Raw genomic sequence first — 26,361 nt, 5'->3', positions numbered from 1 at the left:
GGAGGACATGAAGAAGATCGACTCTACGTCTTCCTCACTTCAGATGCCAGAAGAAGAAGTGTCCTATCCTCTGATTGGTCAGAGCTTTCTTGATGAGGAAACGAGCCAGAGGATTGTCCAGGTACATCTCGTACTTTAACACCTGCAGACACACAAGTTACCTTCAGAGATCAGATTTAGACTGAATAAACACTGATTAATGAATAATCAACAGTATATAATAATATAATAATTAACAGAATATAATATAATAATAATATAATAATTACCAGAATATAATAATATAATAATAAAATAATTAACAGAATATAATATAATAATTAACAGAATATAATAATATAATAATCAACAGAATATAATAATATAATAATTAACAGAATATAATAATATAATAATAAAATAATTAACAGAATATAATAATATAATAATAAAATAATTAACAGAATATAATATAATAATTAACAGAATATAATAATATAATAATCAACAGAATATAATAATATAATAATATAATAATTACCAGAATATAATAATATAATAATAAAATAATTAACAGAATATAATAATATAATAATTAACAGAATATAATAATGTAATAATTAACAGAATATAATAATGTAATAATTAACAGAATATAATAATATAATAGTATAATAATTAACAGAAAATAATAATATAATAATTAACAGAATATAATAATGTAATAATTAACAGAATATAATAGTATAATAATTAACAGAATATAATAATATAATAATCAACAGAATATAATAATATAATAATTAACAGAATATAATAATGTAATAATTAACAGAATATAATAATGTAATAATTAACAGAATATAATAATATAATAGTTAACAGAAAATAATAATATAATAATTAACAGAATATAATATAATAATATAATAATTAACAGAATATAATAATATAATAATTACCAGAATATAATATAATAATTACCAGAATATAATAATATAATAATTACCAGAATATAATAATATCATAATTATCAGAATATAATAATATAATAATTACCAGAATATAATAATATAATAATTACCAGAATATAATAATAGAATAATAGAATAATAGAATAATAGAATAATTAACAGAATATAATAATATAATAGTATAATAATTAACAGAAATTAATAATATAATAATTACCAGAATATAATATAATAATATAATAATTACCAGAATATAATAATATAATAATCAACAGAATATAATAATATAATAATCAACATAATATAATATAATAATAATATAATAATTACCAGAATATAATAATATAATAATAAAATAATTAACAGAATATAATATAATAATTACCAGAATATAATAATATAATAATCAACATAATATAATAATATAATAATATAATAATTACCAGAATATAATAATATAATAATAAAATAATTAACAGAATATAATAATATAATAATTAACAGAATATAATAATGTAATAATTAACAGAATGTAATAATGTAATAATTAACAGAATATAATAATATAATAGTATAATAATTAACAGAAAATAATAATATAATAATTACCAGAATATAATAATATAATAATATAATAATATAATAATTAACAGAATATAATAATATAATAGTATAATAATTAACAGAATATAATATAATAATATAATAATTACCAGAATATAATAATATAATAATCAACAGAATATAATAATATAATAATCAACATAATATAATATAATAATAATATAATAATTACCAGAATATAATAATATAATAATAAAATAATTACCAGAATATAATATAATAATTAACAGAATATAATAATATAATAATCAACAGAATATAATAATATAATAATTACCAGAATATAATAATATAATAATAAAATAATTAACAGAATATAATAATGTAATAATTAACAGAATATAATAATATAATAGTATAATAATTAACAGAAAATAATAATATAATAATTAACAGAATATAATAATGTAATAATTAACAGAATATAATAATGTAATAATTAACAGAAAATAATAGTATAATAATTAACAGAATATAATAATATAATAATCAACAGAATATAATAATATAATAATTAACAGAATATAATAATGTAATAATTAACAGAATATAATAATGTAATAATTAACAGAATATAATAATATAATAGTATAATAATTAACAGAAAATAATAATATAATAATTACCAGAATATAATATAATAATATAATAATTACCAGAATATAATAATATAATATCATAATTACCATAATATTATAATATAATAATATAATAATTACCAGAATATAATAATATAATAATTACCAGAATATAATAATATCATAATTATCAGAATATAATAATATAATAATTACCAGAATATAATAATATAATAATTACCAGAATATAATAATATAATAATATAATAATTACCAGAATATAATAATATAATAATAGAATAATAGAATAATTAACAGAATATAATAATATAATAATTACCAGAATATAATAATATAATAATATAATAATTACCAGAATATAATAATATAATAATTACCAGAATATAATAATATAATAATATAATAATTACCAGAATATAATAATATCATAATTACCAGAATATAATAATATAATAATTAACAGAATATAATAATATAATAATATAATAATATCATAATTACCAGAATATAATAATATAATAATATAATAACCATCCCCTTAACGTGGTGGAGAGGTTTGTGTGTCCCTATGACCCTGAGGGCTGTGTTGTCTGGAGCCTCGTGCTCCTGGTAGGGTCTCCCATGGCAAATTGGTCTTAGGTGAGGGGCCGGACTAAGAATGGTTCACAAAAAACCCAATGACGACACGAGGCAGAGGAAGAGTTACCCGGCCCGGAGGAAGCCCGGGGCCCACGTCTGGAGCCAGGCCCGACGGAGGGCCCGTCAACGAGCGTCTGGTGGCCGGGCTTGACACGGAGCCCGGCCGGGGATACCCCGAAAAAGGAACGTGGCACCCCCCTCCTCTCCATCCTGTGGGCTCACCACCTGCGGGAAAAACCGCTTGGGTCGGGTGCGCTGCCACACGGGTAGCAGTGAAGGCCAGGGACCTCGACGGACTGGACCCGGGCGGCAGAGGCTGGCTCTGGGGACGTGGAACGTCACCTCTCTGTGGGGGAAGGAGCCGGAGCTTGTGCGGGAGGTGGAGCGCTATCAGTTGGATCTGGTAGGGCTTACCTCTACGCACAGCCTCGGTTCTGGAACCGTACTCTTGGATAGGGGTTGGACTCTATTCTTCTCTGGAGTTGCCCATGGTGTGAGGCGCCGGGCGGGTGTGGGGATACTCACAAATCCCCGGCTGAGTGCCGCTACGTTGGAGTTTACCCCGGTGGACGAGAGGGTCGCCTCCCTACGCCTTCGGGTTATGGGGGGGAAAACTCTGACTGTTGTTTGTGCGTATGCACCAAACAGCAGTTCGGAGTATTCGGCCTTCTTGGAGACCCTGAATGGAGTCCTGTATGGGGCTCCAGTAGGGGACTCCATAGTTCTCCTGGGAGACTTCAACGCGCACGTGGGCAACGATGGAGACACCTGGAGTGGCGTGATTGGGAGGAACGGCCTCCCTGATCTAAACCCGAGTGGTCGTTTGTTGTTGGACTTCTGTGCTAGTCATGGATTGTCCATAACGAACACCATGTTCGAACATAAGGATGCTCATAAGTGTACGTGGTACCAGAGCACCCTAGGCCGAAGGTCGATGATCGATTTTGTAATCGTATCATCTGATCTGAGGCCGCATGTTTTGGACACTCGGGTGAAGAGAGGGGCGGAGCTGTCAACTGATCACCATCTGGTGGTGAGTTGGGTCAGAGGGTGGGGGAAGACTCTGGACAGACCTGGTAAGCCCAAACGCGTAGTGAGGGTGAACTGGGAACGTCTGGAGGAGGCTCCTGTCCGAGAGATCTTCAACTCACACCTCCGGCGGAGCTTTTCTGGCATCCCTGTGGAGGTTGGGGGCATTGAACCCGAGTGGGCGATGTTCAAAGCTTCCATTGCTGAAGCTGCGGCGGTGAGCTGTGGTTTTAAGGTCTTAGGTGCCTCAAGGGGCGGCAGCCCTCGAACACCGTGGTGGACACCGGTGGTCAGGGAAGCCGTCCGACTGAAGAAGGAGGCCTTCCGGGATATGTTATCTCGGAGGTCTCCGGAGGCAGTTGCAAGGTACCGACGGGCCCGAAGAGCAGCAGCCACTGCCGTGACGGAGGCAAAGCAGCGGGTGTGGGAGGAGTTCGGAGCAGCCATGGAGAAGGACTTTCGGTCGGCACCAAAGTGCTTCTGGAAAACCATCCGGCACCTTAGGAGGGGGAAACGGGGAACCATCCAAGCTGTGTACAGTAAGGATGGGACACTGTTGACCTCAACTGAGGAGGTAATCGGGCGGTGGAAGGAGCACTTTGAGGAACTTCTGAATCCGACCAATACGCCCTCTATGGTAGAGGCAGAGCTGGAAGCTGATGGGGGACCATCATCAATTACCCTGGTGGAAGTCACTGAGGTAGTCAAACAACTCCACAGTGGCAAAGCCCCGGGGGTTGATGAGATCCGCCCAGAAATGCTGAAGGCTCTGGGTGGGGAGGGGCTGTCTTGGATGACACGTCTCTTCAACACCGCGTGGAAGTCGGTGACAGTGCCTAAGGAGTGGCAGACCGGGGTGGTGGTTCCCCTTTTCAAAAAGGGGGACCAGAGAGTGTGTGCCAATTACAGGGGTATCACACTGCTCAGCCTCCCTGGTAAAGTCTACTCCAAGGTGCTGGAAAGGAGGGTTCGGCCGATAGTCGAACCTCAGATCGAAGAGGAACAATGCGGATTCCGTCCTGGCCGTGGAACAACGGACCAGCTCTTCACTCTCGCAAGGATCCTGGAGGGGGCCTGGGAGTATGCCCATCCAGTCTACATGTGCTTTGTGGACTTGGAGAAGGCATATGACCGGGTCCCCCGGGAGATACTGTGGGGGGTGCTGCGGGAGTATGGGGTGAGGGGGGCACTTCTCAGGGCCATCCAATCCCTGTACGCCCAAAGCGAGAGCTGTGTTCGGATCCTCGGCAGTAAGTCGGACTCGTTTCCGGTGGGGGTTGGCCTCCGCCAGGGCTGCGCTTTGTCACCAATCCTGTTCGTGATATTCATGGACAGGATATCGAGGCGTAGTCGGGTGGAGGAGGGTTTGCAGATCGGTGTGCTGAGGATCTCATCGCTGCTTTTTGCAGATGATGTGGTCCTGTTGGCATCATCGGTCTGCGACCTCCAGCACTCACTGGATCGGTTCGCAGCCGAGTGTGACGCAGTCGGGATGAGAATCAGCACCTCTAAATCTGAGGCCATGGTTCTCAGCAGGAAACCGGTGGATTGCCTACTCCGGGTAGGGAATGAGTCCTTACCCCAAGTGAAGGAGTTTAAGTATCTCGGGGTCTTGTTCGCGAGTGAGGGGACGATGGAACGTGAGATTGGTCGGAGAATCGGAGCAGCAGGGGCGGTATTGCATTCGCTTTACCGCACCGTTGTGACGAAAAGAGAGCTGAGCCGGAAGGCAAAGCTCTCGATCTACCGTTCAATCTTCGTTCCTACTCTCACCTATGGTCATGAGGGTTGGGTCATGACCGAAAGAACGAGGTCGCGGGTGCAAGCGGCCGAAATGGGTTTCCTCAGGAGGGTGGCTGGCGTCTCCCTTAGAGATAGGGTAAGAAGCTCAGTCATCCGTGAGGGACTCGGAGTAGAGTCCTTGCTCCTTTGCGTCGAAAGGAGCCAGTTGAGGTGGTTCGGGCATCTAGCACGGATGCCTCCTGGGCGCCTCCCTTGGGAGGTGTTCCAGGCACGACCAGCTGGGAGGAGACCACGGGGAAGACCCAGGACTAGGTGGAGAGATTATATCTCTACTCTGGCCTGGGAACGCCTCGGGATCCCCCAGTCAGAGCTGGTTAATGTGGCCCGGGAAAGGGAAGTTTGGGGTCCCCTGCTGGAGCTGTTGCCCCCGCGACCCGATCCCGGATAAGCGGTTGAAGATGGATGGATGGATGGAATATAATAATTACCAGAATATAATAATATCATAATTACCAGAATATAATAATATAATAATATAATAATATAATAATTACCAGAATATAATAATATCATAATTATCAGAATATAATAATATAATAATATAATAATTACCAGAATATAATAATATAATAATTACCAGAATATAATAATATAATAACATAATAATATAATAATTACCAGAATATAATAATAGAATAATAGAATAATAGAATAATAGAATAATAGAATAATTACCAGAATATAATAATATAATAATTACCAGAATATAATAATATAATAATATAATAATATAATAATTACCAGAATATAATAATATAATAATTAACAGAATATAATAATATAATAATATAATAATATAATATAATAATATAATAATATAATAATATAATAATAGAATGATCAACAGTGAACATTTAAAGAAGAACTAAAACACAAGTTTTCTCTGAAGTTTTCTCTAGACGGTGAAAACAGCATCAGCGAGGTCAGGCAGTAAAGTCTACGGTCGGCTCCTTGTCGGTAACCAGTGAACCACGACGACGACGACGACGCAACGCTGACCACGACAACCACGACGACCACCACGACCACATTGACAACGACCACGATGATAACGACGATGATGACGACCACGACGACCACGACGATGACGACGACCACCACCACTTCCATGATGACGACCATGATGATGACAACCACGACGACGACCACGATGACGACCACGACGATGATGATGACCACGACGACGACGACCACGACAATGAGGACAACCACAACGACGATGACGACCACGACGACCATGGCGATGATGACGACCACGACGACCACGACGATGAGGAAGACAACAACGACCACGACGATGATGATGACCACGACGACGACCACGACGATGAGGAAGACCACAACGACCACGACGATGATGATGACCACGACGACGACCACGACGATGACGACGACCACCACCACGACCATGATGATGACAACCACGTTAACGACCACGATGACAACCACGATGATGACGACAACCACCAGAGCAGCCTTCCCTCTCTTTCCGGTGGAGCCTTCATCACATCCCAGTCTGGTGAATCCGTGTTAACGGGGTTAACAGTTACAGAACATAAAGAACACCACGTGACCTGCTGGGCTCGGCCGACGTTACCGTAACATTACCTTACCCTTTACCGTCTTTAGATTACCGTTAGCCTATCAATTATCTCATGCTAATCGCTAGCATGCCGTCTATTGCACCAGCAGGTGAAACAGGAAGTGAACTCACCTGTACGAGCTGCAGCAGGTACTGCGACAGCTTGTCGTCAGTCAGACCCTGAACGAGGCAACGCAGAGCGAACTCACCTGTACGAGCTGCAGCAGGTACTGGGACAGCTTGTCGTCAGTCAGACCCTGAACGAGGCAACGCAGAGCGAACTCTCTCACCATCGGGTCAGGAAAGTTACAGTCCAATAACTCCAGAGCTGATTCAGGCTCCATCAGAGGCCACTCCTTCAACAGGCAGTACATCTGAGGAAGAGGAGCAGGAGGAGGAGGAGGAGGAGGAGGAGAGGAGGAGGAGGAGGAGGAGAGGAGGAGGAGTAGAGGGAGGAGAGGGAGGAGGAGGAGGAGAGGTAGGAGGAGGAGAGGAGGAGGAGGAGAGGAGGAGGAGTAGAGGGAAGAGGAGGAGGAGGAGGAGAGGAGGAGGAGTAGAGGGAGGAGGAGGAGAGGAGGAGGAGGAGAGGAGGAGGAGGAGGAGGAGGAGGAGTAGAGGGAGGAGGAGGAGGAGAGGGAGGAGGAGGAGTAGAGGGAAGAGGAGGAGAGGAGGAGGAGGAGGAGAGGAGGAGGAAGAGAGGGAGGAGGAGGGGGAGAGGGAGGAGGAGGAGAGGAGGAGGAGTAGAGGGAGGAGGAGGAGGAGGAGTAGAGGGAGGAGGAGGAGGAGAGGGAGGAGGAGGAGAGGGAGGAGGAGGAGGAGAGGAGGAGGAGTAGAGGGAAGAGGAGGAGGAGAGGGAGGAGGAAGAGAGGGAGGAGGAGGGGGAGACAGACCGGTAACTGAGGAGATGAAGTGAACTCCATAAAGACATCAGGTGGACTGAACCAGGTGGACTGAACCAGGTGGACTGAACCAGGTGGACTGAACCAGGTGGACTGAGTGGATGTGGTCTGTACCTGGGACACTTCGTCTCTGGAGTTCCATTTGACGGAAAGAAGCAGCTTAGGAAGAGACTCTGGGATCTTTACACAGTAATGCCTGCAGACAGAGAGACAGACAGGTAGACAGAGAGACAGACAGGTAGACAGAGAGACAGACAGGTAGACAGAGAAACAGACAGGTAGAGAAAAACAATAAAAGAGTCAGAGACAAAGATAGACACAGGTAAAGACAGGTATAGAAAAGCAGAGACAGGTAGGACGGGTACAGGTTGGGACAAAAGAAGATCCAAAGTCAGAGACAATTAGAGAAAGAGAAAGGTAGAGCCAAAGCCCCGCCCCTCACCTGTGCCTCCAGAGGAAGCCCCGCCCCTCACCTGTGCCTCCAGAGGAAGCCCCGCCCCTCATCTGAGCCTCACCTGTGCCTCCAGAGGAAGCCCCGCCCCTCACCTGAGCCTCACCTGTGCCTCCAGAGGAAGTCCTTCTCCTGCTCTGAGAGCTCGTAGAGAGGATCCCTGGAACACAGACAACGAAGCTGCTCTGCATCACTCGCTGAAACACTGCTGTCACAGGCCAGACGACTGCTCTGTAGAGAGACAGACAGGTAGAGAGACAGACAGGTAGAGACAGAGAGACAGGTAGAGAGACAGACAGGTAGAGAGAGACAGAAAGGCAGAGAGACAGACAGGTAGAGAGAGACAGACAGGTAGAGAGACAGACAGGTAGAGAGAGAGAGACAGGTAGAGAGACAGACAGGTAGAGAGAGAGACAGGTAGAGAGACAGACAGGTAGAGAGAGAGACAGGTAGAGAGAGAGAGACAGGTAGAGAAACAGACAGGTAGAGAGAGACAGGTAGAGAGAGAGACAGGTAGAGAGAGAGACAGGTAGAGAGAGAGAGACAGGTAGAGAAACAGACAGGTAGAGAGAGAGACAGGTAGAGAGAGAGACAGGTAGACAGACAGACAGGTAGAGAGACAGACAGGTAGAGATTAGTATTTCATATTAAGGGGTTAGGTTAAGCACAGCTCTCTGCTGATGGTCCAGTTGGCGTGTTCTTCTATCTATATATATATGTTTACTATATAAACTGGAAAAACAAAGTAGTAAACTTGTGTTTGGTGGATTATTTCTCTGTTGTATCAATGCTAATGGTGATGCTAATGCTAATGGTCATTGTATTCTACATGGTTGAAAGCCTGTTTATTGACCTTCACAATGATGTCACACTTGTAAGGATCATGTATTTGTGGGATGAGCAGCACAGCTGATGATGTGGGGAGCGCCCAAGAACAATGTTCCAAAATGCTCCGTCAATGGTAAACAGTGTATTCTCCTGTTGGTGTTGACTCTTGTTGTGAGTTGTTTGGTGGATGATTGAACTCTCTATCAGTAACAAGGAACAAACAAGACATATTGATTGATTGAATCCACCGTCAGGAGCCTCAGTAGCGGTGGAAGATCCATACGCAGCCAACAGCCTGGCACCTCCTCCTCATGCTGGTCACCAACCTGGTCACACGTTGCTGTGGGATGGTGTTCCATTCCTCAACCAGGATTGGTTGCAGGTCAGCCAGCGTGGTTGTGTTGGTCACTCTAACACGTACAGCACGCCCAAGCTGATCCCACATGTTGAATTGGGTTGAGGTGTGGACTCTTGGCAGGCCGTTCCATTCTCTCTCCTCCCACATTGTGGAGGTAGTCTGTGATAACCCTGGCTCTGTGGGGGGGGGGGCGTTGTTTCTTGGAGGATGAAGTTAGGTCCCAGATTGTGGAGATATGGGATCACCACTGGCTGCAGAATCTCATCCCGATATCTCCCTGCATTGAGATGGCCTTCAATGATGACAAGCCTTGTTTTGCCAGTGAGGGAGATGCCCCCCCCCCCCCCACACCATGACACTGCCCCCACCAAAAGCTGTTACTCCATCGGTTCAACAATCAGCATAGCGTTCTCCACGTCGTCTCCATACTTTGACCTGCCATCCAACTTTAACAGACAGAACCTGGACTCATCGCTGAACATGACATTCCCCCACATGTTCAGGTTCCATTGTCTGTGTTGGAGACACCAGCGCCAACGGGCCTGACGGTGAAGGGCAGTCATTGCAGGCTTCCTGGTAGCCTTATGAGAATACACTGTTTACCGTTGGAAGAGCATTTTGGAACATTGTTCTTGGGCGCTCCCCACATCATCAGCTGTGCTGCTCATCCCACAAATACATGATCCTTACAAGTGTGACATCATTGTGAAGGTAAATAACCAGGCTTTCAACCATGTAGAATACAATGACCATTAGCATTAGCATCACCATTAGCATTGATACAACAGAGAAATAATCCACCAAACACAAGTTTACTACTTTGTTTTTCCAGTATATATATATATGAAGTATATATATGTATATGTGTATATATATATATTATGTATAGGGTGTATATATATATATCATGTATAGGGTGTATATATATATCATGTATATGTGTATATATATATCATGTATAGGGTGTATATATATATATATCATGTATATGTGTATGTATATATATCGTGTATAGGGTGTATATATATATCATGTATATGTGTATATATATATATATCGTGTATAGGGTGTATATATATATCGTGTATAGGGTGTATATATATATCATGTATAGGGTGTATATATATATCGTGTATAGGGTGTATATATATATCATGTATAGGGTGTATATATATATCGTGTATAGGGTGTATATATATATCATGTATAGGGTGTATATATATATCGTGTATAGGGTGTATATGTATGTTACCAGTCCGTGGCAGTAGTTGTAGCCCAGCTCTCTGCTGATGGTCCAGTTGGCGTGTTCTTCTATCTGCTGCTCATCAGGAAACACGACGGTCTGGTTGAACCAGGAGAACTCCAGCTCCACACAGGGAGTCTCCTGCAGGGGACGATCAATCGGTCAATCAACTGGATCGATCACACGTCTTCGTTGTGATCGACGGGTAGACGGAGGTGTTGTGTACCTTGTTGGGATTCGAACCGGCGACTCCGATGGGATTCAGGAGGTCCTCGAGGCCATGAGGGACCGGCCAGAGGCTGAGAGCCACTTTACCTGAGACCAGGATGTCTGTGTAGTCAAACAGGTTCACGTTGCCCCAGGCCAGGGGACAGTGCTCCTGATGGACAGACAGACAGGCAGGTTGATTCAGTCATACTGTCACTGGTTCCTTCATGTCTTTATGTGTCCTTGTCTCCTTCCCCTCTCACCTCCTTGGCTCCTTTCCTTCCCTTCACAGAGCAGATAGACAGGCAGATTCTGGCTGAGCGAGGGAGATCAGCCAGGTAGATGTCATAGGCCAGCCACTCATTCCACCTGGAGACAGGTAAGACAGACAGAGAGACAGGTAGGAAGGGAGACATTGTGTATACTCAGTGTGTATATTGAGTGTGTATATTGAGTGTAAATATACACTCAGTGTATATTTACAGTATATAGTGAGTGTGTGTTACCTGGGGTTGGAGCAGGGGACTCTCTGAGTGTTGACGTTGTCACAGAGCGGTTCTCCTCCGTGGTAGATACCAGTCCTCACATAGATCTACACACACACACACACACACACACACACACACACACACACACACACACACACACACACTCATGTTAACCCTTTAATACCCCGACGGCCAGGTCTGCTATTCCGAGGTACTGTCCCCGACCTCCACGCAACACTGAACAGACGTGTCAGCCAAGACAGTCCAACGATGTCCAAAACCTTCAGCCTCTCAGGGTGAATCTCATCCATCGAGGAGCGTTTTGACGACCTCAGAGACCTCTAACAAGGAAATGGACAAGCTTCCCCCAAGTCTCCTTTAGGAGTTCCTCAAAGTGCTCTTTCCACCGTTCGACGATATCTCTAGTCCAGGTCAACAGTTCACCTCAAATGTGTGTTCTGGTACCAAGTACACGGCCTAGGGTGTTCTGGTACCAAGTACACTACCCAGGGTGTTCTGGTACCAAGTACACTACCCAGGGTGTTCTGGTACTAAGTACACGGCCCAGGGTGTTCTGGTACCAAGTACACGGCCCAGGGTGTTCTGGTAACAAGTACATGGCCCAGGGTGTTCTGGTACCAAGTACATGGCCCAGGGTGTTCTGGTACCAAGTACATGGCCCAGGGTGTTCTGGTACCAAGTACACTACCCAGGGTGTTCTGGTACCAAGTACACTACCCAGGGTATTCTGGTACCAAGTACACTACCCAGGGTGTTCTGGTACTAAGTACACGGCCCAGGGTGTTCTGGTACCAAGTACACTACCCAGGGTGTTCTGGTACCAAGTACATGGCCCAGGGTGTTCTGGTACCAAGTACGCTACCCAGGGTGTTCTGGTACCAAGTACACTACCCAGGGTATTCTGGTACCAAGTACACTACCCAGGGTGTTCTGGTACTAAGTACACGGCCCAGGGTGTTCTGGTACCAAGTACACTACCCAGGGTGTTCTGGTACCAAGTACATGGCCCAGGGTGTTCTGGTACCAAGTACGCTACCCAGGGTGTTCTGGTACCAAGTACACTACCCAGGGTGTTCTGGTAACAAGTACATGGCCCAGCGTGTTCTGGTACCAAGTACATGGCCCAGGGTGTTCTGGTACCAAGTACATGGCCCAGGGTGTTCTGGTACAAAGTACACTGCCCAGGGTGTTCTGGTACCAAGTACACTGCCCAGGGTGTTCTGGTACCAAGTACACTACCCAGGTTATTCTGGTAACAAGTACATGGCCCAGGGTGTTCTGGTACAAAGTACACTGCCTAGGGTGTTCTGGTACCAAGTACACTGCCCAGGGTGTTCTGGTACCAAGTACACTACCCAGGTTATTCTGGTAACAAGTACATGGCCCAGGGTGTTCTGGTACCAAGTACACTGCCTAGGGTGTTCTGGTACCAAGAACACTGCCCAGGGTGTTCTGGTACCAAGTACACTGATGAACCACCCTATGCTGGAACATGGTGTTTGTTATGGTCAGTCCAGGACTAGCACAGAAGTCCAACAACAAAGCACCACTCAGGTTCAGATCAGGCAGGTCATTCCTCCCAATAAGCCTCCAGGTTTCTCCAACGTAGTCCACGTGAGCGTTGAAGTCCCCCAGCAGAACTATGGAGTCCCCAGTCGGCGCCCTTTCCAGGACGCCAGCCAGAAACTCCAAGAAGGTCGGTTACTCTGAGCTGCTGTTTGGTGCAGAAAACCAAACAAACGTCAGAGACATCCTCTCAGAGACTCACAGTCACAGAGAGGCGACCTTCTGGTTCTCCGGGGAGAACTCCAACAAAGCAGCGCTCAGCCGGGGGCTTGTGAGTATCCCCACACCCACCTGGCGCCTCTCACCCTGGGCAACTCCGGACAAGGAGAGAGTCCAGCTCCTCTCTAGGAGTGTGGTTCCAGAACCAGAGCTATGCGTTGAGGTGAGCTCAACTATATCTAGTTGATATTGCTCCACCTCCTGCAACTGCTCCAGTTCTTTCCCCACCAGAGAGGTGACGTTTCACTTACCTAGAGCCAGTCTGCAATGCCGGGGATCAGCACACCCATATCCCCGCCTTTGCCTGCCGCCTGGCTCAAGCTGCACCCGACCCAGGAGGACGCTCGTCGGCAAGCTCCCCTCCCAGGTCTGGCTCCAGAAGGGGGCCCCGGTTTCCTTACTCCGGGCGAGGTTCCACAACTCTTTTGGTACTGATTCATAAAAGGTCTGTGAATCTCTCTTTGTCTGGTCCCTCCTCTGGGACCACATTGCCCCCAACAACACTGCTCCCAGGTCACTGGGGCGCACAGACCCCTCCACCACGGTAAGGTGGCGATTCAATGTCAAAAGTTTTTGCTACCAAATCACAGCAGGAACACTTCAGGTCATTGTCATCTATGCGGGGACTTGACCAGTACTCGACTGTGACTGATGCAACACCAGAATAGACATGAGCACAGGTTGAGGAAGACGTAGAGACGAACCTTATCGATGTCTCGGATGTTGACGTTGACGTAGGTGGCGCAGAGCAGTCGGACCCTCAGCAGAGTGTTGAAGGCCCACAGAGAGCGAGGAGGAGAACCATCACCTCCTCCTGGACAGGGAGACGGCTGAGGAGTCCGACGACTGAAACACAAACAACAAACATCTTCCACCTGGCAACAGTACATCTGTTCAAGCTCCTGATTGGCTGCGATACGTGTGTCAGAGATGCTGATTGGCTGTTGTACCTGTATGAAGGTGTGACGAAGCCAGAGGCAGGTAGCTGAGAGTAGAGACTGTCTTTGGAGACCAGCATCAGATGCGGAAGACGACCCACTATGATACAGGAGCGGATATACTGCAGAGAGACAGGTGGAGACAGTAAGACAGGTGGAGGGAGGGAGCCCGTCTTGTGTTTTCAGAGTGAAGTTGTTACCTTGTACTGACTGAGAGGATACTTCTCCAACAGGTACTCATCACAGCCACACACCTGAGGAGACAGACAGGTAGACAGGCAGACAGGTGAGTCAGACAGACAGGTTTACCTTCAGGGTGTACTGCCCCTGGTACTCCTGGACACAGACAGACAGGTGAGTCAGACAGACAGGTGAGTCAGACAGACAGGTGTACCTTCAGGATGTACTACCCCTGGTACTCCTGGACACAGACAGACAGGTGAGTCAGACAGACAGGTGTAGCTTCAGGATGTACTACCCCTGGTACTCCTGGACACAGACAGACAGGTGAGTCAGACAGACAGGTGTACCTTAGGGATGTACTGCCCCTAGTACTCCTGGACACAGACAGGTGAGTAAGACAGACAGGTGAGTCAGACAGACAGGTGTACCTTCAGGATGTACTGCCCCTGGTACTCCTGGACACACAGGTGGAGCTGTTGAGGTGAGAGGTGCATCGATCTGCTTTTCTTCCTGATGGACTCGGCTATCAGCTGCTCAGGTAAACTGTCGTGACTCACCTGTACACAAACACACAGAATACAACATCACAACTGGATGTTCGGGTTGATCAACATCACACCTGGATGTTCGGGTTGTTCAACATCACACCTGGATGTTCTGTTTATTCAACATCACACCTGGATGTTCTGTTTGTTCAACATCACACCTGGATGTTCGGGTTGTTCTTTGACAACCAGCAGCTACTTTATGTGCGGCGACGTTTGTGCTGAAAAGACCTAAAAACTGACTCAGACTAAAACAGACCAGATCCAACTGACCCAGACTAAAACAGATCCGGTCCAACTGACCCAGACTAAAACAGATCCGGTCCAACTGACGCAGAGACTCCAGCAGGTCCCCAAACACATCCTGTCATTTGACAACAGGAATCTGAACCAAACCATCAGTTTTACCTTCAGAGTGTACTTCTGTTTGGAGTTGGATGGAGACACGATCACCCAGATGGTCACAATCAACCTCCCTGAGACAGGTAGAGAGAGACAGGTAGAGAGAGACAGGTAGGGAGAGAGAGAGACTGGATTAGGGTTGGGGGTTAGGGGTTAGGGAACCTTTGTCCAGCTTGCTGTAGATGTGCTGGGGGAGTTGGGGGCTGTATTAGGGTTGGGGGTTAGGGGTTAGGGGTTGGGGGTTAGGGTACCTTTGTCCAGTTTGCTGTAGATGTGCTGGGGGAGTTGGGGGCTGGATTAGGGTTGGGGGTTAGGGGTTAGGGGTTAGGGTACCTTTGTCCAGTTTGCTGTAGATGTGCTGGGGGAGTTGGGGGCTGGATTAGGGTTGGGGGTTAGGGGTTAGGGTACCTTTGTCCAGTTTGCTGTAGATGTGCTGGGGGAGTTGGGGGCTGGATTAGGGTTGGGGGTTAGGGGTTAGGGTACCTTTGTCCAGTTTGCTGTAGATGTGCTGGGGGAGTTGGGGGCTGGATTAGGGTTAGGGGTTAGGGTACCTTTGTCCAGTTTGCTGTAGATGTGCTGGGGGAGTTGGGGGCTGGATTAGGGTTGGGGGTTAGGGTACCTTTGTCCAGTTTGCTGTAGATGTGCTGGGGGAGTTGGGGGCTGGATTAGGGTTAGGGGTTAGGGTACCTTTGTCCAGTTTGCTGTAGATGTGCTGGGGGAGTTGGGGGCTGGATTAGGGTTAGGGGTTAGGGGTTAGGGTACCTTTGTCCAGTTTGCTGTAGATGTGCTGGGGGAGTTGGGGGCTGGATTCCAGGTTGGGGGGGTAAACGTAGAGCGCCTGGCTGTGGGCCCCTCCCCCCTCCCTCTCTTCCATGGCCTCTCTGCACACGCTCAGTATGGAGCGGCGGAAGTCCTGAACCTCCGGGTCCTTCATCATCTCGAACTCACAGACCGGCATCCCGATGGCAAACCCTGTAAACAGGGACAGTTTTAGTCTGAGCGAGCGAGGGAGGGCGAGCATGGAACTCTGGGAGATGGAGTTGGGTGAGAGATGAGGTCACTATTGGTGGTAGGGATGTCACGGTACCAGAAATCTAGTAGTCGATACCAATACCAGTGAATTTACACGATTCTCGATACCAATTCGGTACCACGGTAAAAAAAAAAATAAAAAATCCCATGTAATTCAACACGCACTCCTTTATTGAAACATTTGAACATTATAAAAAACAGAGGCATGTAGCCTTTAAGTAATAAATAAAAATAATCTTCTATTAACATTGCATAACAGAACAGTGGCCTGAAGCCTTTAAGTATTTATTTAAAACAAACAATATCGTCTGGATGTCTGTCTTTGAGGGGCTTTACTAAATTGGAAGTATTTCCTCCTTTGGAAAGGAAAGTACGACGGCAGCATTCTGGTGTTTGTGAATCTATTGTAACGTTGCGTGTGGCTAACTTGTAGAAGGGAGACTGGAAACGGTTCCTCTTTTGCAATTAACCAAGCCGGATTTATTCCCTGCCGCAGCCCACAAACTACCCGGAGTTGGAGGTGTGTCGGAAAATAATACCAACTGGCCAGTCGGTTGCTTAGCGTTTTCGCTCTCGTTCATTGCACGTAGCTTGGCTAACTAGCCAGCTGCCATCTTTCAAGTCTCGTGTCGTTGTTTTTTTTTTCCGTGCTGTTACGGCGTTCTTCTTCTTCCTTCATTTCCCGGCAGATGAGAACACTTGTAAGCGTGTACTGCCCCCCGTTAGATCCGAAAGAATCGCATCTCCAGTACCTCCGCTCCGGTACCAAATGACCGTTACAGGCATCGTTCGGTACCCTTGGTACCGAAGAAAAAGAGTACCGTCACATTTTTAGAATTTTGGTACCGAGGTGGTACCGAAGTATCGGTTCTCGTGACATCCGTAATCGGTGGTGAGGTCATGGGGGTCAATGACAGGCCAAACATTCGGGTGATGACGGGTGATGTCAGGTGATGACAGGTGATGTCAGGTGATGATGGGTGATGTCAGGTGATGTCAGGTGATGATGGGTGATGTCAGGTGATCCAGACAGGTGATGACGGGTGATGATGGGTGATGACGGGTGATGTCAGTGGATGTCGGGTGATGACGGTTGTTGACGGTTGTTGACGGGTGATGACGGGTGATGACGGGTGATGACGGTTGTTGACGGGTGATGACGGGTGATGACGGGTGATGACGGGTGATGACGGTTGTTGACGGTTGTTGACAGGTGATGACGGGTGATGACGGGTGATGACAGGTGATCCAGACAGGTGATGACAGGTATGGTGTGTTACCTATCTCTCGGTTCAAGATCTTCTCCTCCCGGTTTCCCAGCGGCTCGATGACCTTCAGGATTGGGTGAAACAGTCTGAGGTCACACAGCCGCCTCGTCTCATCATAAAACTCCTCCCTCTCCGCCTCCTGGGTCACGCCCACAAATATGTAGCACGACTCCTCCTGGCCAATCAGAATGCAGGGATTATTACCACTGTTACTACCACGGGGTCAAAGGTCAGTCAGTGATGTACCTGCAGCAGGTGGTAGAGCGGGTACTTCCTGGCCTCAGTGAAGAGCTGCTGCTTGATGCTTATGAGAGGAGTTTCTCTGAGACACTCCAGACTCACCATCATCCCTGAAACAACACAACACAACACAACACATATTATACGAATATAAACTGGAAAAACAAAGTTTGTAAACTTGTGTTTGGTGGATTATTTCTCTGTTGTATCAATGCTAATAGTCATTGTATTTTACATTAAATGAATAAAGTGTAAAATAGCCAATATGTCTTGTTTGTTCCTTGTTACTGATAGAGAGTTCAATCATCCACCAAACAACTCACAACAAGAGTCAACACCAACAGGAGAATACACTGTTTACCATTGACGGAGCATTTTGGAAAAATTTTCTTGGGCGCTCCCCACATAATCAGCTGTGCTGCTCATCCCACAAATGCATGATCCTTACAAGTTGGACATCATTGCGAAGGTAAATAAACAGGCTTTCCAACCATGTAGAATACAATGACCATTAGCATTGTAACAACAGAGAAATAATCCACCAAACACAAGTTTCCTAACTTTGTTTTTCCAGTTTATATATATACTGTATATACCTATATATATACCTTTGACCTTTGTCTACCCGTCACCCGGCATCTATCTGGCAGTGAGACCTACATTTATTTATATTTTGTATATATACTGTATTTATACAGTATATATACCGTGTGTATATATATACACACGGTATATATATATATATAATAGTTGCTCACAGTAGAAAAGAACAGGACAAAGTACCGTACCGTTGGGCAGGCAGCAGTCCACCAGGATGCGAGGGGGCATCAGGTGGAGCCCCCACAGCTCCCCTGACGACGGCCTGGGTACCATGGCAACCACCAATCACAAGCAGCCTCACCTGAGCGCTGGGCTACCTGGACAGACAGACAGACCAGTTTATCATCTTTGACCCAGATCGGGATGGATTTACACAAATATTTATTTTAGTTTTATAAATGTGTTTTGTTTGTTGTATTATTTAATATTTATTTATTTTAGTTTTATAAATGTGTTTTGTTTGTTGTATTATTTAATATTTATTTATTTTAGTTTTATAAATGTGTTTTGTTTGTTGTATTATTTAATATTTATTTATTTTAGTTTTATAAATGTGTTTTGTTTGTTGTATTATTTAATATTTATTTATTTTAGTTTTACAAATGTTTTCTTTGTTGTATTATTTAATATTTATTTATTTTAGTTTTATAAATGTTTTGTTTGTTGTATTATTTAATATTTATTTATTTTAGTTTTATAAATGTTTTGTTTGTTGTATTATTTAATATTTATTTATTTTAGTTTTATAAATGTTTTGTTTGTTGTATTATTTAATATTTGTATATTTTAGTTTTATAAATGTGTTTTGTTTGTTGTTTTATTTAATATTTACTTATTTATTTTGTGTCTATATTAAGTCCAGTTTTCTATTAATATCTCTTAACTTCCTTCATGTCTTCATGTCTTCATGTTGTCTTTGTCTCTTTGTCTTTGTCTCTTTGTGTTTTCAATAAAGCCGTCAAACAAAGAGCAGAAAGTAGGACACACACACACACACACAATACACACATAATGCACACACAATGCACACACAATACACACACACACACACACAATACACACATAATACACACACAATACACACTGTGTGACACACAGCAGTGTGTATTGTGTGTGTTTCCTGTCTCAGGAAGCTGATGTTTCCTTCAGTTATTATTTTCCTGTTGACCTGCTGATTAAAAGGTTCTGATTTAAAGGAGCTGATTTAAAGGAGCTGATTTAAAGGTTCTGATTTAAAGGAGCTGATTTAAAGGTTCTGATTTAAAGGAGCTGATTAAAAGGTTCTGATTTAAAGTTCCTGATTTAAAGGTTCTGATTTAAAGGAGCTGATTAAAAGGTTCTGATTTAAAGTTCCTGATTTAAAGGAGCTGATTTAAAGGAGCTGATTAAAAGGTTCTGATTTAAAGGTTCTGATTTAAAGGAGCTGATTTAAAGGAGCTGATTAAAAGGTTCTGATTTAAAGGAGGTGATTTAAAGGTTCTGATTTAAAGGAGCTGATTAAAAGGTTCTGATTTAAAGGTTCTGATTTAAAGGTTCTGATTTAAAGGAGCTGATTAAAAGGTTCTGATTTAAAAGAGCTGATTTAAAGGTTCTGATTTAAAGGTTCTGGTTTAATGGAGCTGATTTAAAGGAGCTGATTTAAAGGAGCTGATTTAAAGGAGCTGATTAAAAGGTTCTGTTTTAAAGGAGCTGATTTAAAGGTTCTGATTTAAAGTTTCTGGTTTAATGGAGCTGATTTAAAGGAGCTGATTTAAAGGAGCTGATTTAAAGGTTCTGATTTAAAGGTTCTGATTTAAAGGTTCTGATTTAAAGGAGCTGATTAAAAGGTTCTGATTTAAAGGTTCTGATTTAAAGGAGCTGATTAAAAGGTTCTGATTTAAAGGTTCTGATTTAAAGGAGCTGATTAAAAGGTTCTGATTTAAAGGTTCTGATTTAAAGGAGCTGATTTAAAGGTTCTGATTTAAAGGAGTTGATTAAAAGGTTCTGATTTAAAGGTTCTGATTTAAAGGAGCTGATTTAAAGGAGCTGATTTAAAGGTTCTGGTTTAATGGAGCTGATTTAAAGGAGCTGATTTAAAGGAGCTGATTTAAAGGTTCTGATTTAAAGGAGCTGATTTAAAGGAGCTGATTTAAAGGTTCTGGTTTAATGGAGCTGATTTAAAGGTTCTGATTTAAAGGTTCTGGTTTAATGGAGCTGATTTAAAGGTTCTGATTTAAAGTTCCTGATTTCAAAGGTTCTGATTTAAAGGAGCTGATTAAAAGGTTCTGATTTAAAGGTTCTGATTTAAAGGTTCTGATTTAAAGAAGCTGATTTAAAGGTTCTGATTTAAAGGAGCTGATTAAAAGGTTCTGATTTAAAGGTTCTGATTTAAAGGAGCTGATTAAAAGGTTCTGATTTAAAGGTTCTGATTTAAAGGAGCTGATTAAAAGGTTCTGATTTAAAGGTTCTGATTTAAAGGAGCTGATTTAAAGGTTCTGATTTAAAGGAGCTGATTAAAAGGTTCTGATTTAAAGGTTCTGATTTAAAGGAGCTGATTAAAAGGTTCTGATTTAAAGGAGCTGATTTAAAGGTTCTGATTTAAAGGTTCTGATTTAAAGGTTCTGGTTTAATGGAGCTGATTTAAAGGAGCTGATTTAAAGGAGCTGATTAAAAGGTTCTGATTTAAAGGAGCTGATTTAAAGGTTCTGATTTAAAGGTTCTGGTTTAATGGAGCTGATTTAAAGGAGCTGATTTAAAGGAACTGATTTAAAGGTTCTGATTTAAAGGAGCTGATTAAAAGGTTCTGATTTAAAGGTTCTGATTTAAAGGAGCTGATTAAAAGGTTCTGATTTAAAGGTTCTGATTTAAAGGAGCTGATTAAAAGGTTCTGATTTAAAAGTTCTGATTTAAAGGAGCTGATTTAAAGGTTCTGATTTAAAGGTTCTGATTTAAAGGAGCTGATTAAAAGGTTCTGATTTAAAGGTTCTGATTTAAAGGTTCTGGTTTAATGGAGCTGATTTAAAGGAGCTGATTTAAAGGAGCTGATTAAAAGGTTCTGATTTAAAGGTTCTGATTTAAAGGAGCTGATTAAAAGGTTCTGATTTAAAGGTTCTGATTTAAAGGAGCTGATTTAAAGGTTCTGATTTAAAGGAGCTGATTAAAAGGTTCTGATTTAAAGGTTCTGATTTAAAGGAGCTGATTAAAAGGTTCTGATTTAAAGGAGCTGATTTAAAGGTTCTGGTTTAATGGAGCTGATTTAAAGAAGCTGATTAAAAGGTTCTGATTTAAAGGAGCTGATTTAAAGGTTCTGATTTAAAGGTTCTGATTTAAAGGTTCTGATTTAAAGGTTCTGGTTTAATGGAGCTGATTAAAAGGTTCTGATTTAAAGGTTCTGGTTTAATGGAGCTGATTAAAAGGTTCTGATTTAAAGGAGCTGATTTAAAGGTTCTGATTTAAAGGTTCTGGTTTAATGGAGCTGATTTAAAGGAGCTGATTTAAAGGAGCTAATTTAAAGGTTCTGATTTAAAGGAGCTGATTAAAAGGTTCTGATTTAAAGGTTCTGATTTAAAGGAGCTGATTAAAAGGTTCTGATTTAAAGGTTCTGATTTAAAGGAGCTGATTAAAAGGTTCTGATTTAAAGGTTCTGATTTAAAGGAGCTGATTTAAAGGTTCTGATTTAAAGGAGTTGATTTAAAGGTTCTGATTTAAAGGAGCTGATTAAAAGGTTCTGATTTAAAGGTTCTGGTTTAATGGAGCTGATTTAAAGGTTCTGATTTAAAGGTTCTGATTTAATGGAGCTGATTTAAAGGTTCTGATTTAAAGGTTCTGGTTTAATAGAGCTGATTTAAAGGAGCTGATTTAAAGGAGCTGATTTAAAGGTTCTGATTTAAAGGAGCTGATTAAAAGGTTCTGATTTAAAGGTTCTGATTTAAAGGAGCTGATTTAAAGGAGCTGATTTAAAGGTTCTGGTTTAATGGAGCTGATTTAAAGGTTCTGATTTAAAGGTTCTGGTTTAATGGAGCTGATTTAAAGGTTATGATTTAAAGGTTCTGATTTAAAGGTTCTGGTTTAATGGAGCTGATTTAAAGGAGCTGATTTAAAGGAGCTGATTTAAAGGTTCTGATTTAAAGGAGCTGATTAAAAGGTTCTGATTTAAATGTTCTGATTTAAAGGAGCTGATTTAAAGGTTCTGGTTTAATGGAGCTGATTTAAAGGTTCTGATTTAAAGGTTCTGGTTTAATGGAGCTGATTTAAAGGTTCTGATTTAAAGGTTCTGATTTAATGGAGCTGATTTAAAGGTTCTGATTTAAAGGTTCTGGTTTAATGGAGCTGATTTAAAGGAGCTGATTTAAAGGAGCTGATTTAAAGGTTCTGATTTAAAGGAGCTGATTAAAAGGTTCTGATTTAAAGGTTCTGATTTAAAGGAGCTGATTTAAAGGAGCTGATTTAAAGGTTCTGGTTTAATGGAGCTGATTTAAAGGTTCTGATTTAAAGGTTCTGGTTTAATGGAGCTGATTTAAAGGTTCTGATTTAAAGGTTCTGATTTAAAGGTTCTGGTTTAATGGAGCTGATTTAAAGGTTCTGATTTAAAGGTTCTGATTTAAAGGTTCTGGTTTAATGGAGCTGATTTAAAGGTTCTGATTTAAAGGTTCTGATGTAAAGGTTCTTATTTAAAGGTTCTTATTTAAAGGTTATGATTTAAAGGAGCTGATTTAAAGGTTCTGATTTAAAGGAGCTGATTTAAAGGTTCGGATTTAAAGGTTCTGATTTAAAGGTTCTGATTAAAAGGTTCTGATTTAAAGGTTCTGGGTTAATGGAGCTGATTTAAAGGTTCTGATTTAAAGGTTCTGGTTTAATGGAGCTGATTTAAAGGAGCTGACTTAAAGGTTCTGATTTAAAGGTTCTGATTTAAAGGAGCTGATTTAAAGGTTCTGATTTAAAGGAGCTGATTTAAAGGAGCTGATTCAAAGGAGCTGATTTAAAGGAGCTGATTTAAAGGAGCTGATTCAAAGGAGCTGATTTAAAGGAGCTGATTTAAAGGAGCTGATTCAAAGGAGCTGATTCAAAGGAGCTGATTTAAAGGAGCTGGTTTAAAGGAGCTGATTTAAAGGAGCTGATTTAAAGGAGCTGATTTAAAGGTTCTGATTTAAAGGTTCTGGTTTAATGGAGCTGATTTAAAGGAGCTGATTTAAAGGAGCTGATTCAAAGGTTCTGATTTAAAGGTTTTGATTTAAAGGATCTGATTTAAAGGAGCTGATTTAAAGGAGCTGATTTAAAGGCTCTGATTTAAAGGTTCTGATTTAAAGGAGCTGATTTAAAGGAGCTGATTTAAAGGTTCTGATTTAGAGGAGCTGATTTAAAGGTTCTGATTTAAAGGAGCTGATTCAAAGGAGCTGATTTAAAGGAGCTGATTTAAAGGAGCTGATTCAAAGGAGCTGATTTAAAGGAGCTGATTTAAAGGAGCTGATTTAAAGGAGCTGATTCAAAGGAGCTGATTTAAAGGAGCTGATTTAAAGGAGCTGATTTAAAGGAGCTGATTTAAAGGAAAAGACACAACAGGTAAACTCCTCTCCTCTCTTAACTCATTTCCTGCCCTCCTCTCCTCTTCCCTTGTTTCCTCTCCTCCTCTCGTTTCCTCTTCTCCCCCTCATCTCCTCTCCTCCTCTCTTGTTTCCTCTTCTCCTCTCCTCCCCACTGTCTCCTCTCCTCCTCTTGTTTCCTCTTCTCCTCTCCTCCCCACTGTCTCCTCTCCTCCTCTCTCCTTTCCTCCTCCCTTGTTTCCTCTCCTCCTCTCTTGTTTCCTCTGCTCCTCCCTTGTTTCCTCTCCTCCTCCCTTGTTTCCTCTTCTCCTCTCGTTTCCTCTCCTCCCCTCCTTCTCCCTTGTTTCCTCTCCTCCTCTTGTTTCCTCTCCTCCTCCTCTCTTGTTTCCTCTCCTTTCCTCCTTCCTCGTCTCCTCGTCTCCTCTCCTCCTCCCTTGTTTCCTCTCCTCCTCCCTTGTTTCCTCTCCTCCTCTCTCTTTTCCTCCTCCCTTGTTTCCTCTCCTCCTCTCCTCCCCTCCCCTCCTTTCCTCTCCCCAGTCTCCTTTCCTCCTCCCTCGTTTCCACTTGTTCTCCCTTGTTTCCTCTCCTCCTCTCCTCTCCTCCCCTCCTTTCCTCTCCCCAGTCTCCTTTCCTCCTCCCTCGTTTCCACTTGTTCTCCCTTGTTTCCTCTCCTCCTCTTCTCCACTACTCTCCTCTCCTCCTCCCTTGTTTCCTCTCCTCTTCCCTTGTTTCCTCTTCTCCTCTCCTCTCCTCCTCCATTGTTTCCTCTCCTCCTCTCCTCTTCCCTTGTTTCCTCTCTTATCTCCTCTCCTCCTCCCTTGTTTCCTCTCCTCCCTTGTTTCCTCTCTCGTCTCCTCTCCTCCTCCCTTGTTTCTTCTCTTCCTCCCTTGTTTCCTCTCCTCCTCCATTGTTTCCTCTCCTCCATCCTTGTTTCCCCTCCTCCTCCATTGTTTCCTCTCCTCTCCTCTTCCCTTGTTTCCTCCCTCGTCTCCTCTCCTCCTCCCTTGTTTTCTCTCCTCCTCCCCTGTTGCCTCTCCTCCACTCCTCTCCTCCCTTGTTTCCTCTCCTCCACTCTTCTCCTCCCTTGTTTCCTCTCCTCCTCCCTTGTGTCCTCTCCTCCTCCCTTGTTTTCTCTCCTCGTCTCCTCTCCTCCTCCCCTGTTTCCTCTCCTCTCCTGTCCGCATGACGTCAGACTATGGGATGGTTACCATGACAACAACAGAGGGAGCATCAGCGGCTGAAATCAGAGAAACTCTTTGTTCTGTCACTCACCTGAGCTCGTGGCTGTCGGTCCAGCGGCGCGTGGCTCCGGTCATACCGTCTGTCTGTCTGTCTACCTGTCTGTCTACCTGTCTGTCTACCTGTCTGTCTCTCGGTGTCTGTGTCTCGCTGTGTCTTTGTCTCCGTTATGTTCCAGCCGGTGGATCCATCAGTCACCGTTAAACCCGTCTACCGCCACACCACCTGTCTGCCTGCCTGTCTGTCTGTCTGCCTGCCTGCCTGTCTGTCTGTCTGTCTGTCTGCCTGCCTGTCTGTCTGCCTGTCTCTCTGTCTGCCTGTCTGTCTGCCTGCCTGTCTGTCTGTCTGTCTGTCTGTCTGTCTGCCTGCCTGCCTGTCTGTCTGTCTGTCTGTCTGCCTGCCTGCCTGTCTGTCTGTCTGTCTGTCTGTCTGTCTGTCTGTCTGTCTCTCCGGTAGCCGGTAGTCGGTAGCCGGTTGCGGCAGCAGACGGAGGGAAGCGGCTGCTCGCCGGGAGCCGCAGAACAAACAATGTGGTGGAGGAAGAGGATGAAGAGGAGGAAGAGGAGGGGTGTCGGCTCATCCTCTTCCTCCTCTTCATCCTCCTCATCCTCTTCCTCTCTTAAAGGGCCAGCAGCCTCACGACGAGGAGACAGGAGGTCTCACTCCGACTCACATTCACAAATCACTCTGACCATTCCTCACAAATCACAAATACACAGTATATAAACATTTATATTAAATTAAAATGTTTATATATAAATATATACATGTTGTATATATATATATATATATGTATAAATATATACAACATATACATGCTGTATATATTTATATATACATTCTTTAAAGGGACTATTTGTAACTTTCAGAAATGCTTCTTAACAGC

General features: G+C 42.9%; 1 protein-coding gene across 3 annotated transcripts in view; it reads right to left on the bottom strand.

The window, feature by feature from the left end:
- The window catches only part of zgc:158659 (uncharacterized protein LOC791141 homolog), a 37,394-nt gene that overhangs the window by 10,204 nt on the left and 829 nt on the right, over positions 1-26,361 (bottom strand). The window contains exons 2-19 of one of the 3 annotated variants that reach the window (XM_037762740.1): positions 25,509-26,089; positions 18,906-19,034; positions 18,124-18,227; positions 17,890-18,052; positions 16,340-16,549; positions 15,584-15,651; positions 15,059-15,187; positions 14,648-14,701; positions 14,460-14,569; positions 14,214-14,355; positions 11,722-11,807; positions 11,479-11,584; positions 11,235-11,387; positions 11,018-11,149; positions 8,686-8,810; positions 8,243-8,324; positions 7,439-7,603; positions 39-142 (exon numbers count right to left, since the gene is read on the bottom strand). In XM_037762740.1, coding sequence (XP_037618668.1) covers positions 39-142; positions 7,439-7,603; positions 8,243-8,324; positions 8,686-8,810; positions 11,018-11,149; positions 11,235-11,387; positions 11,479-11,584; positions 11,722-11,807; positions 14,214-14,355; positions 14,460-14,569; positions 14,648-14,701; positions 15,059-15,187; positions 15,584-15,651; positions 16,340-16,549; positions 17,890-18,052; positions 18,124-18,227; positions 18,906-18,990 — 2,018 coding nt within the window. In that variant the 5' untranslated portion in view covers positions 18,991-19,034; positions 25,509-26,089. Of the gene's footprint in view, positions 1-38; positions 143-7,438; positions 7,604-8,242; positions 8,325-8,685; positions 8,811-11,017; positions 11,150-11,234; positions 11,388-11,478; positions 11,585-11,721; positions 11,808-14,213; positions 14,356-14,459; positions 14,570-14,647; positions 14,702-15,058; positions 15,188-15,583; positions 15,652-16,339; positions 16,550-17,889; positions 18,053-18,123; positions 18,228-18,905; positions 19,035-25,508; positions 26,090-26,361 lie in introns of those variants that run through there. The other 2 variants (XM_037762742.1, XM_037762743.1) reach the window with 2 other exon arrangements.

This window comes from Sebastes umbrosus, unplaced genomic scaffold, assembly GCF_015220745.1.
Source record: "Sebastes umbrosus isolate fSebUmb1 unplaced genomic scaffold, fSebUmb1.pri S35, whole genome shotgun sequence".
NCBI classification, from domain to species: Eukaryota; Metazoa; Chordata; class Actinopteri; order Perciformes; family Sebastidae; genus Sebastes; species Sebastes umbrosus.
This window is presented reverse-complemented; position numbering and strand designations above follow the sequence as displayed.